The 10514-nt window shown below is 42.7% G+C and overlaps 1 protein-coding gene across 1 annotated transcript; it reads right to left on the reverse strand.

Annotated features, from left to right (window-relative positions):
- Window positions 1-231: 231 nt before the first annotated feature.
- LOC140209549 (pepsin A-like) lies at window positions 232-9099 on the reverse strand. The gene is made up of 9 exons (XM_072277812.1): window positions 9041-9099; window positions 8775-8937; window positions 8073-8190; window positions 6406-6524; window positions 4623-4822; window positions 3792-3911; window positions 2800-2944; window positions 766-864; window positions 232-621 (listed from the first exon to the last, which is right to left on the reverse strand). The coding sequence occupies exons 1-9, from the start codon at window positions 9097-9099 to the stop codon at window positions 484-486; spliced, it is 1161 nt and encodes a 386-aa protein (XP_072133913.1). The 3' UTR covers window positions 232-483.
- Between the last annotated feature and the right edge of the window lie 1415 nt (window positions 9100-10514).

Here is a 10514-nt window from a genome sequence, read left to right on the forward strand (position 1 = left end):
TCATGATTAAATTTTATTCAACAAACTATTTATAGATATATCCCACAGGGTAGAGCAATAGGCTGTGTGATGTTCAGCTCACATTTACATCAAATAGATTTCACTCCATGAGAAAGGTTCTGGAGTGAATCACTGGAAACCACAGCTGAAGAGGAAAATCAGGAAGGAAGAGAGGAAAAGAGAGGAATCTGAGAAGAGGCATAATTACATGATGTCAATATTTGCATATCCAGTCCAGATCCAAAATTCGTAGATTGGTCCTTTAAAATCCCATCCTGGCTGGGCGTTTATTTCAGTTCTCCCGCTTTTTGCATTTTCCTTTCAGTAAAACCCCAGCATTCAATAGGGTGTCTTCACCTTCAGGATTCTGAAAGTGACTCCCTGATCTTTGATACTGACGGGTCAGATGAAAAATCAGATGGCTTAAGTCAACCTGCAAATATGAACTTGGATGGACCTTCAATGGGAACATTCAGGGGCAAGTTAGACGGCCTTAGCCAATCCCACTCGGTTGTTTCCTCTGTCGAAGATGGAGTAATACTCTCTAATGAAGACATCTCCCAGAATCCAGAGGTTTCCACCAGTGCCGCTAAATCCACTGTCGCAGCTATTGTAATCCATCTGGAAGGAGATGGAGAGCAATTAACACCAGGTCAAGTGTCCACTCAATAAATGATCATTATAACATGTGTCATTAATCCGTGCAAAGTTAATGAATGCATGGCTTGAAATTCTCATCCCCCATATGTCTGATGAATCCCGTACCTTCAGTGTGTAGGCTGAGGCAGGAAGAGTGAAGTCATATCCATTGATGGTGAAGACCACATCAGGCATATTGCCAATGTTGTTGCAATTGATGGAGTACTGTGAAAGAAGAGCAACAACATTTAGACCATAAGACATAGGAGCAGAACTCAGCCATTCGGCCCATCGAGTCCTCTCTGCCATTTGACCATAGCTAACTTATATTCCCTCTCAACCCCATTCTTCTGCCTTCCCCTTAATCAAGAAACTATCTACTCTGCTTAAATATACCCACAGCCATCTTTGGCAATGACTTCCACTGATTCACCACACCCTGGCTAAAAAAATTCCTCTTCTCAACGGTTCTAAAAGGACATTCTTCTAATCTGAGGCTGTGTCCTCTGGTCCTAGGCTCTCTCAATATTGAAAACATTCTCTCCATACCTTTTTTTTAAAACTTACTGCATTGGGTGTTCATTTTGTGGCCTCATCTACACCAGAGAAAGCAGAGGCAGATAGGGTAGCCACTTTGCATAGCGCTTAATTCTGGCTACAGGGATGACCCTAAGTTTCCGGATAGTTGTTATTTTAAATTTCCATCCCATTCCTACTCTGACTTTGTTTTCCCTGAGCTTACGTTGGTAAGCTGACATCATCTAATAATTAGGTTTGTTACAGTCCTCAGAAATCATCGGTGAAGTCAGTCATTTCTGATAGACAGACTTTCCAGAAATGGCCACTTCTGATGTAAAGTCATCGGTGTGAATCACTACTTTATTTCCCCATCACTCAAAATGCTGAGGGAACTCAACCGGTCAGGCAGAGTCTGTGGCGAGGAATAAACAGTTAATATTTCAGGCAAAGACCCTTCATCAGGATTTTCAGCATCTCTTTTCTTTATTTCTCTCTCCACAGGTGCTGCCTGACCCACTGACTATCTCCATGGTTTAATGCTTTTACTACTAATAGACAAAGGTTGAATATACAGTGATGATAAAACACAATAAGTTATTTTGAAATAATAGTGCTAATCTAAATGTTAAGCAGGAAAAGAATTGTGGTTTGTGCATCTTTACTGAATTTCTTTTGAATGAAGCGATTTCAAAATATAAAGAAACGTAACCATGAACTCAGTGTTTACAGGTACACCTCCCCCCTCACCACCACTCAGGGCCCAAAACAATGCTTCCAGCTGAGGCAACACTTCATTTGTGAGCCTGTCTGGGTCATCTACTGCATCTGCTGCTCCCAGTGTGCTCTCCTGTATATCAGTGAGACCTGACATAGCTTGGGAGACAGTTTCGCCAAGTACCTCACATCATCCACCATGAAAAACAAGGACTTCCAGGGGCCTCCTATTTTAATTCCACTCCCCAATCACATTCCGACATGTCAATCGATGGCCTCCTCTTCTGTTGCGATAAGGCCACAATCAGTTGGAGGAGCAATATTTTATATTCCATCTGGGCAGCCTCCAACCTGATGGCATGAACACTGGTTTCTCGCACTTCCGGAAATTGCCCCACCCACCCACCACTCCTTCACCATTCCTCATTCCCGTTTCCCTCCTTCACCTGATCTCCTTAACTGCCCATCACCTCCCGATGGTGTTCCTTCCCCTTCACCCCTTCCAATGGTCTTCTGTCCTTTCTCCAGCCCTTTATCTCTTTCTCCAATCAACTTCCTATCTCTTTATTTCACCCCTCTCCCCCCAACTTCACCTATCACCTACTGCCTTCTACTTCTTCTTTCCCTCACCCCCACCTTCTTACTCTGACTTCTCTTTCTTTCCAGTCCTGATGAAGGGACTCGCTATGAAACATTGACTTGTTATTCTTTTCTATAGAAGCTGCCTGGCCTGTTGAGTTCCTCCAGCGTTTTCTGCTTGTTACGTTGTGAATGGAGATGTTAATCCTAGCCATTTCTAACAGAATGCATTCTTTCCGCAATTCCTGTTGCCTGCATGACATATAATTTCATTAACTCCATGTGCTGACTGCATAATGCATTAACAGCTGCCAGCTGAGTATACACCACTGGTCAGTCAGCCCCTACCTGGCCATAATAATTTGGAGTTGCTCCGATGCTTTGCTGAATATTGCGGATGTAATTTCCGCCAACAGCGATAAGAGAAGTTCCAGTATCAACGATGGCAGGGCAACCTTGAGCGCAAGCCACAATCTCGCCGTTGACTGTCACTCTGAGTGAAAAAAATCATCGTTTTTGCAAAGAATGCTCATTTGAATTTATTGCCAAAATAAAGATCAGAGTCAAATTAAATTTATCATCAATGTACATATATGTCACCATGTGCTGTATTATCCTGAGATTCAATGACAGACAAATAAAGAAACTCAATAGATATTATGAAAACTATCAATAAACCAAGACTGACAAACAACCAATGTGCAAAAACAACAAATTGTTCCCATTACAATAAATAAAACTGAGAATATGAGTTGTAGAGTCCTTGACGGTGATTCTGTAAGTTGTAGAATCAGTTCAGAATTGAGTCCAGAATTCAAGAAAATAATTTGGAAAAGCTGGCCTTCAAGCTGAAATATTCATTATATCTGGTTTGACTGGACTTGGAGTAATGTGATCAGTTCTGATTGCCTCATTATAAGAAGGATGAGGAAGTTTTAGAAAGTGTGCAGAGGAGATTTACCTGGGTGCTGCCAGGATTAGAGAGCATATCTCATGAGGTAAGTTGACTGAGCTAGGGATTTTCTCTTTGGTCCAAAGGCGGATGAGAGATGACTTGTGAGAGGTAAGGAGAAGAGGAGGGGTGAGACGGGAACCAGAACAGGTAATGGATAAAGAGAGAAGAGGGAATGGGGAAAAATTATCGGAAGTTAGAAAAATCAATATTCAGGTAGGCAGATTGGAGGTTGGCCAGATCAGGTATTGCTCCTCCATCTTGACTGTAGCCTCATCATGACTGTAACAATTGCTTTCTCCTATAAATTCTAACTATATAACTGGTTCAACTCACTGAAAGTAAATCTTCAACGGCTGAGAATACCTCAGATGGAGATACCACTTACCTCTCGACCTCAATCTGCCAGTAGGCCTCATGGGTAACAGGGAGCCAGTAGATTGGGCCGGTGTAGTGGTTTGAGTCAACTCCACCAAACAGGACTTCACTTCCAGATTCACCATTTGTCCTGGAAAACAACATTCAATAAGAATATCTCAGACTTCAACACTCAAAAGACATTCAGATATTGATTAGTAAGTTGTAGGCATGATGTGCTGTCACCAGCAGTGTGGTGACACTCGTAGGCTGTCACCAACACATCCCTAAAACAAACAGCAAGTTTCAATATACATGAAACTAATAAAGCTCATCTTTCAATCTTTAAAGGAATAATTTCATGAATATTGCAAGAAAAACGTGCATTTGCAGAGTTAGAGTCTCACAGCATGGAAATGGGGCCTTCAGTCTAACTCATCCATGCTCACCATTTACACCAATCCCACCTGCCCCGTTTGTTCCATGTCTTCCTAAACCTTTCCTAGCCACGTATTCAAGTCATTCTAGACCTTAAATGAGCTGTGCAAGCTGAAGTAAAAATAAAACTCTGAGAATGATGGGTATCTTTATCAGACTGGAGACCAAAATATCTTCAAGTTCCAGTTCAATTAATGGCATCAGCACTGACCTGACATGTTGCACGTGACCCGGTAAATTTCATCTGCTTTTAAGTTTTCAGCATTATCATTATTTTGTATTCATGATTTAATTCCTAGAATCCCATTGAACTACAATAAATAACCAGAATCATCAGAAGAAGAAGCAATGATGGTACCAAGCAAATTAACAAGCGACATGACAGATTCTCCAGTAGTGAAGGAAGGTGTTACAACGTGCTAACCTTGTCAAGTAGACAGAAAAGAGTGGCTGCGAAACCAGATGCTGAGACATTACGTTGTCGAAGACTGTAGTGGCTCCTTCTGCCGCAAGTGATGGATAGCCCAAGCCCAAAATACCATCGAAATTACAGTAGGTAAAGAAACTGCCGGGTTCAGTCATACTTAATCCAAACTCTTGTCCATTGATCACAAGATTAGAAAGCTGGTGAGACAGATTTAAAGAGAGATTAATCAGTTAGTTATCCCGTCAGGCTGCACATGGGCACAGCTCATGGAGCTGCTGCCTCACAATGCCAGTGACCCAGGTTCAATCTCAGCCTCTGGTATTCCACGCATGACGTTTGCAGATCGGCCCCTGTGTTCAGGTGGGTTCATTCTGGGTGATCGGATTTTCTCCCATTTCCCAAAGACATGCTGATTGATTGGTTAATTGGTCACCGTCAATTATCCTAGCGGTAGAATCTGGAGGGTGCTGACAAGACTAAAAGATGATTCATGTTGGACGAATACGTGGTCAGCATGGTTTGGGCCCAAAATTCGACTGTCATCTTTCCCTAGATGCTGCCTGGCCTGCTGAGTTCCCCCAGCATTTTTTATGTGTAACTTTTTATTCTGTTATTTTGTACTACTTATTTCTAATTAACATTAATAAACATATATAAACTTAGAGTAACACAGTTCTTTCTCTCTAGATTTATTCATCATGTATTTCATTGCACTACCTCTGTAAACTGAACAATTTTCACAATGTTTGCCGGTGATATTAAATCTGATTCTGCTATGAGGTGAAATTCATTAACTTTCTGTTAGCAGTACAATGGAATACATAATAATAGAGAAGAAACTACAGATTATAGTAAATGTGTATGAGTTAAATTAAATAACTAGTGCAAAAAAATAGTATTAATGCAAATTAGTGAGGTTGTCTTCATGGGTTCAACGTCCATTCAAAAGTCGGATGGCAGGTGAGGGGAAGATGCTGTATTGAAGTATGATTCCAGCCTAATCATCGCAGATAATGACACTCGGAAGGAAGATTTAATCTGAATGTGGGGAGAATTACAAAGAGTAGATCAAGGTAGGCAGAGACTTAAATGGTTGTTGATGCACCAAGGAGCCTGTGTCCATGCTGTAAAGATTTGTGGTGAAAATCATGATTGGACCTAATTTCCTAAGCATAGTTTCAACGATTGTGTGATATCCGGTGGCAGGGGCCCCAGATCTCCAACTCCACAGAGGTCAAAGGTGGCCAGTCCTGGGGAGAGAGGGCTGTGTGTTTGTGGGTGTGTGGGTAGGAAGGTGGTGGTGGTGGTGGGGGGGAGGAATGGAGCTTCTTTCACTGTTGTTGCATGTTCTGTTCAGATTGTCAAGCTCTGTGTTTCTGTGGGTCTGCTTTGTTGGCACAGGAATACATGCCCCCAGTTCATCCTTGGGTACGTTCATTTGTGAACACAAACAAACCATTTCAAAACATAATTCGATATACATGAATCCAAATCTGAATATTTAAAAATATGCCATTCCATATCCACTTATCAGTTTCATTCCCTGAGATTCACTTTCTTGTACGCATTCAGAGTAGAACAAAAATTTAACGGAAAAAAACTGCACACAAAGATGGGCAAACAAGCAATGTGAAAATGAGGACAAGAAAAGCAATGCCAAAAAATAACAATAAATAAATACATCAAAATAATATTGAGAATGTTTATCAGTTAGGATCTCTAAGTTTTGGAATACAGGTATTAGTGTGGTTTGAGTTATAAGGGTGAAGAGTTCACTTACTCTCAGAGTATCGTATCCCAGAATACCGGTCATACTTCCTGTCCCATACTGGATGGACAGATACTGATAATTCGTGCTGAAGGTTGAGGACTGGGATGGGTTGAACCTGTTGTGCTTCTCTGCAAAGAAACATCCATTTCATCAACGAAACAAAAAGTTTCAACATATCACCCTGCGCCAAACAAGCCCCTGCCAATAGTTTCCTAAATCTTGTCAAAACACACCAAGCATCGCAAGGCTGGCAGACTCCTAGATTTCTCCTTGAGCCAAGTTGCAAACGTTCTACCCCTCACCAGACCAGGGCCCCGGTTTCCACCCACCTTCCAAAGACATGAGGGCGACTAAGTTGTGGTCACGCTACACCGGTGGCAGAAGCAAGTCAACACTTTGCAGGCTGTCCGCTGCACGTCTTTGGAAGCGACACATTTTAACATATGTTTCAATGGTGCGACATTCACATGACATATAATATACACTGAGTCCCAGCAACATGCATAGAGTTGAAGGTGATGTGTTAACAAGGACAGAGGATCGGTTAACTAATAGAAAGCAGAGAGTTGGGATACAGGGGTGTTACTCTGGTCAGTAATCAGTGCAGAGTGGTGTGCCACAGCGGTCGGGACTGGGCCCGTAAATGTTCATGATCTACATTAATGATCTGGAAGAGGGGACCGACTGTAGTGTATCCAAGTTTGCTAATGATAATAAATTGAGAAGAAAGACAAATTGTGCAGAAGATGTGGAGAGCCTGCAAGAAGATATAGTTTGGTTAGGTAAGTGGGCAAAGGTCAGGCAGATGGAATACAATGTTGGTAAATGTGAGGTCATCCACTTTGGAAGGAAAAATGAAAGAGCAGATTATTATTTAAATGGTAAAACAATGCAGCATACTGTTTTGCAGAGGGACTTGGGAGTGCTTGTGCATGAATCACAAAAGGTTGGTTTGCAGGTGCAGCAGGCTGTCAGGAAGGCAAATGGAATGTTGGCCTTCATTGCCAGAGGGATTGAATTTAAGAGCAGGGAGGTCATGCTGCAACTGTACAGGGTACTGGTGAGGCTCCACCTGGACTACTGCGTGCAGTTCGAGTCTTCGTACTTGAGGAAGGGTAGACTGGCTTTGGAGGCTCTGAAGAAGAGGCTCACCAGGTTGATTCCAGAGATGAAGGAGTTAGTCTATGAGGAGAGATTGAGTTGCCCGGGATTGTACTTGCTGGAATTCATAAGAATGAGAGGAGATCTTATAGAAACACATAAAATTATGGAAGAGATAGATATGATAGAGGATGGAAAGTTGTTTCCACTGGTAGGTGATACTGGAAATAGCCTCAAAATTCGGGGGTGTAGATTTAGGACGGAGATGAGGAGGAACTGCTTTACCCAGAGGGTGGTGAATTTGTGCAATTCTCTGCCCAAAGAAGCAGTGGAGGCAACCTCAGTAAATAACTTTAAGGCATGGTTGGATAGATTTTTGAATATTAGGGGAATTAAGAGTTATGAGGAAAAGGTAGGGAGGTGGAGATGAGTCCATGGCCAGATCAGCCATGATCTTATTGAATAACGGAGCAGGTTCAATGGGCCAGATGACCTACTGCTGCTCATATTTCTTATGTTCTTTTGGGATATGTGAGAGCTTCAATGTATTTGAGAGCAAGGGAACATGCTCTTACCGCATGGTGTCTGGTCGCAGTAGACTGACGGGACCCAGAGGTTGGATGAGCCAGTATCAAAGACGACTGTGAAGCTCTGTGGGGGGTTACCGAGGCTGATGGCTCCATAGTATGACAGCTGTCGGCAAAAACAAAATCTCCTTGGTTAGTCTGATTTAGTGTGATTGCCTTCATGATGACTGGAGAGGAAAGGGGACAAGACAGAAGTAAGAGAGTGGGGGGAGAGTCTGGAGTACAGACTAGCAGGTGATACATACGTCCAGCTGAGAGGGAAGGATGGTGGGTGGGCGAATGAGCGGGGATGAAGTGAGAAACTGGGAGGTGATAGGTGGAATTTTACTAATCGTAAAACAATTCACCATGTTAGCAATTGACCACTTCTGATCACACCACCCTCTTCCCAGCAGGAACCGGCGTTGGGTTCCTCTTGTCCTCACCCTCCACCTGACTAGCCTCTGCATACAATGGATCCTACCCCATCATTTCTATCAGCCTCCACAGGATCCCTCCACTGGACTCATCTCCCCACCACTGCTCCCCCTATCAGCATTCTGAAGGGACTATTCCTTCTGCACCTCTCTGTTTTTCCCTTCAAATAGGAACTAGCTATAAAAACAATAGAAATATTACAGCATTTTCATTACGAAGGTCAAGAGACCCTTCACCCAACGTTTCGGCTCATAACAGTCAAGGATTACTTACATCCATGTAGTTGGTCATTGGCTCCAGTGATGCCAAAGTTCCAATGGAACAAGCACCTTTGAACTTTGTGCAGGGATCATAGGGATGATTCTTGAGGTAATCTGCCAACAATCCCTTCTCCCGAAGAATATCTCGGGCAGATTTTCCTTTATATAAAGGAACTCTGTAAAGTGGGAAATGGGTTAGGAATGTCATCATCTATTATTGTTCCTTGGAGAGAAGATTTGACTGCTACAACTGTTAAGTTTTGGTTAAACTGTTCCTACCTGGTCAAGGCGGCATCAGAGAGCTGGATGCATACGAAGGCGAGGAGTAACCACTTCATGTTGAATCGATTGGATTCCTTTCAGAATCTGACATCGGGCTTGTGAGCCCTAATACTTATACTCAAGGAATCATTGTCACGTGGACACAGAGACAATCATTCCATATGAAAAGTAAATATTCTGGTACTCGTGATCAGTTTCTCTCTGATAAAATACATTCTATTAAGGACACCCTTCAATGTAGAAGTTGATAACAAAGTATGTTAAGTGCTGTGAAATTAAAGATAATTCTTATCATAGATAACACAATCTGAAATTAGGTTCAAAACTGTTTTATCAAATGACTGAGACCTAAACAGTCCTTCCAGGTGAGGTAGCCCTTTACTTGTGAACCCACCAGTGTCATTTATTGTATCTGGTTTTCCCCTTGAGGCCTCCTCTACATCAGTGAGACCTGACACAGAATGGACGATGGTGTCATTGACTGGCTACTCTGTCTATGTCTCTCATAATTTTGTGAAGTCCAACTGAAGTTCAAAGACCAGAGTATATTTGAATATCCACTGTTTATTCACTTCCACAGACGCTGCCTGACCTGCTGAGTTCCTCCAGCATTTTAAGTGTGTTGCTTTGGATTTCCAGCATCTGCAGACTTTTTCATGTGCAGTGAAACCCACATGGTCACGGGGAGAATGTACAAACTCCTTACAGACAGCGGGGGACATCGATCCCTAATTTACTGCAGGTTCTGTAAAGCACTGTGCTTACCACTGCATTACTGTGCTGCCCGACATGTGCTTTCAGCATGTTGACCTTCATAAATCAGAGAACCGGGCTGTTATCTCGAAGTTGTCTAAGACGTGCGTGAGGCCAAATTTGGAGTATTGTGTGCAGTTCTGGTCACCTATCTACTGGAAAGATATCAGGAATATTGAAAGAGGACAGAGAAAATTTACAAGGATATTGCTGGGACTTGAGGACCTGAGGTAGAGGGAAAGGTTGCATAGACATGGACTTCATTCCCTGCAGCGAAGGAGAATGTGAGGAAATTTGATAGATGTGTACAAAATGTTGATGGGTATGGATATTGTCAATGGAAACAGGCTTCTTCTGTTGAGGTTGGTTAAGACAAGAGGTACAGGTAATAGGTTAAGGGTGAAAGATGAAATATTTAAGAAAAATTTGAGAAGAGACCACCATTACTCCGAGGGTGGTGAGAGTGTAGAATGAGCTGTCAGTCGAAGTGGTGAACTCCAGTTTGATTGCAACATTTAAGAGAAGTTTGGATAAGTACATGGATGAGGAGGATCATGGTCCAGGTGGGAGTCGATGACACGAGCAGTTCAGCCTGGCCTAGGTGGGCAGAAGTGCCTGTGTCTGATCTTGCGGGAATGGAACCCACTCTAAGGACCTCACGAACAGCCGCTTATTAATATCCCCAAGGACACGGCCTGGAAGACGAGCGTGCTTACAG

This window comes from Mobula birostris, chromosome 14 (genome assembly GCF_030028105.1).
Source record: "Mobula birostris isolate sMobBir1 chromosome 14, sMobBir1.hap1, whole genome shotgun sequence".
Taxonomy (NCBI): domain Eukaryota; kingdom Metazoa; phylum Chordata; class Chondrichthyes; order Myliobatiformes; family Myliobatidae; genus Mobula; species Mobula birostris.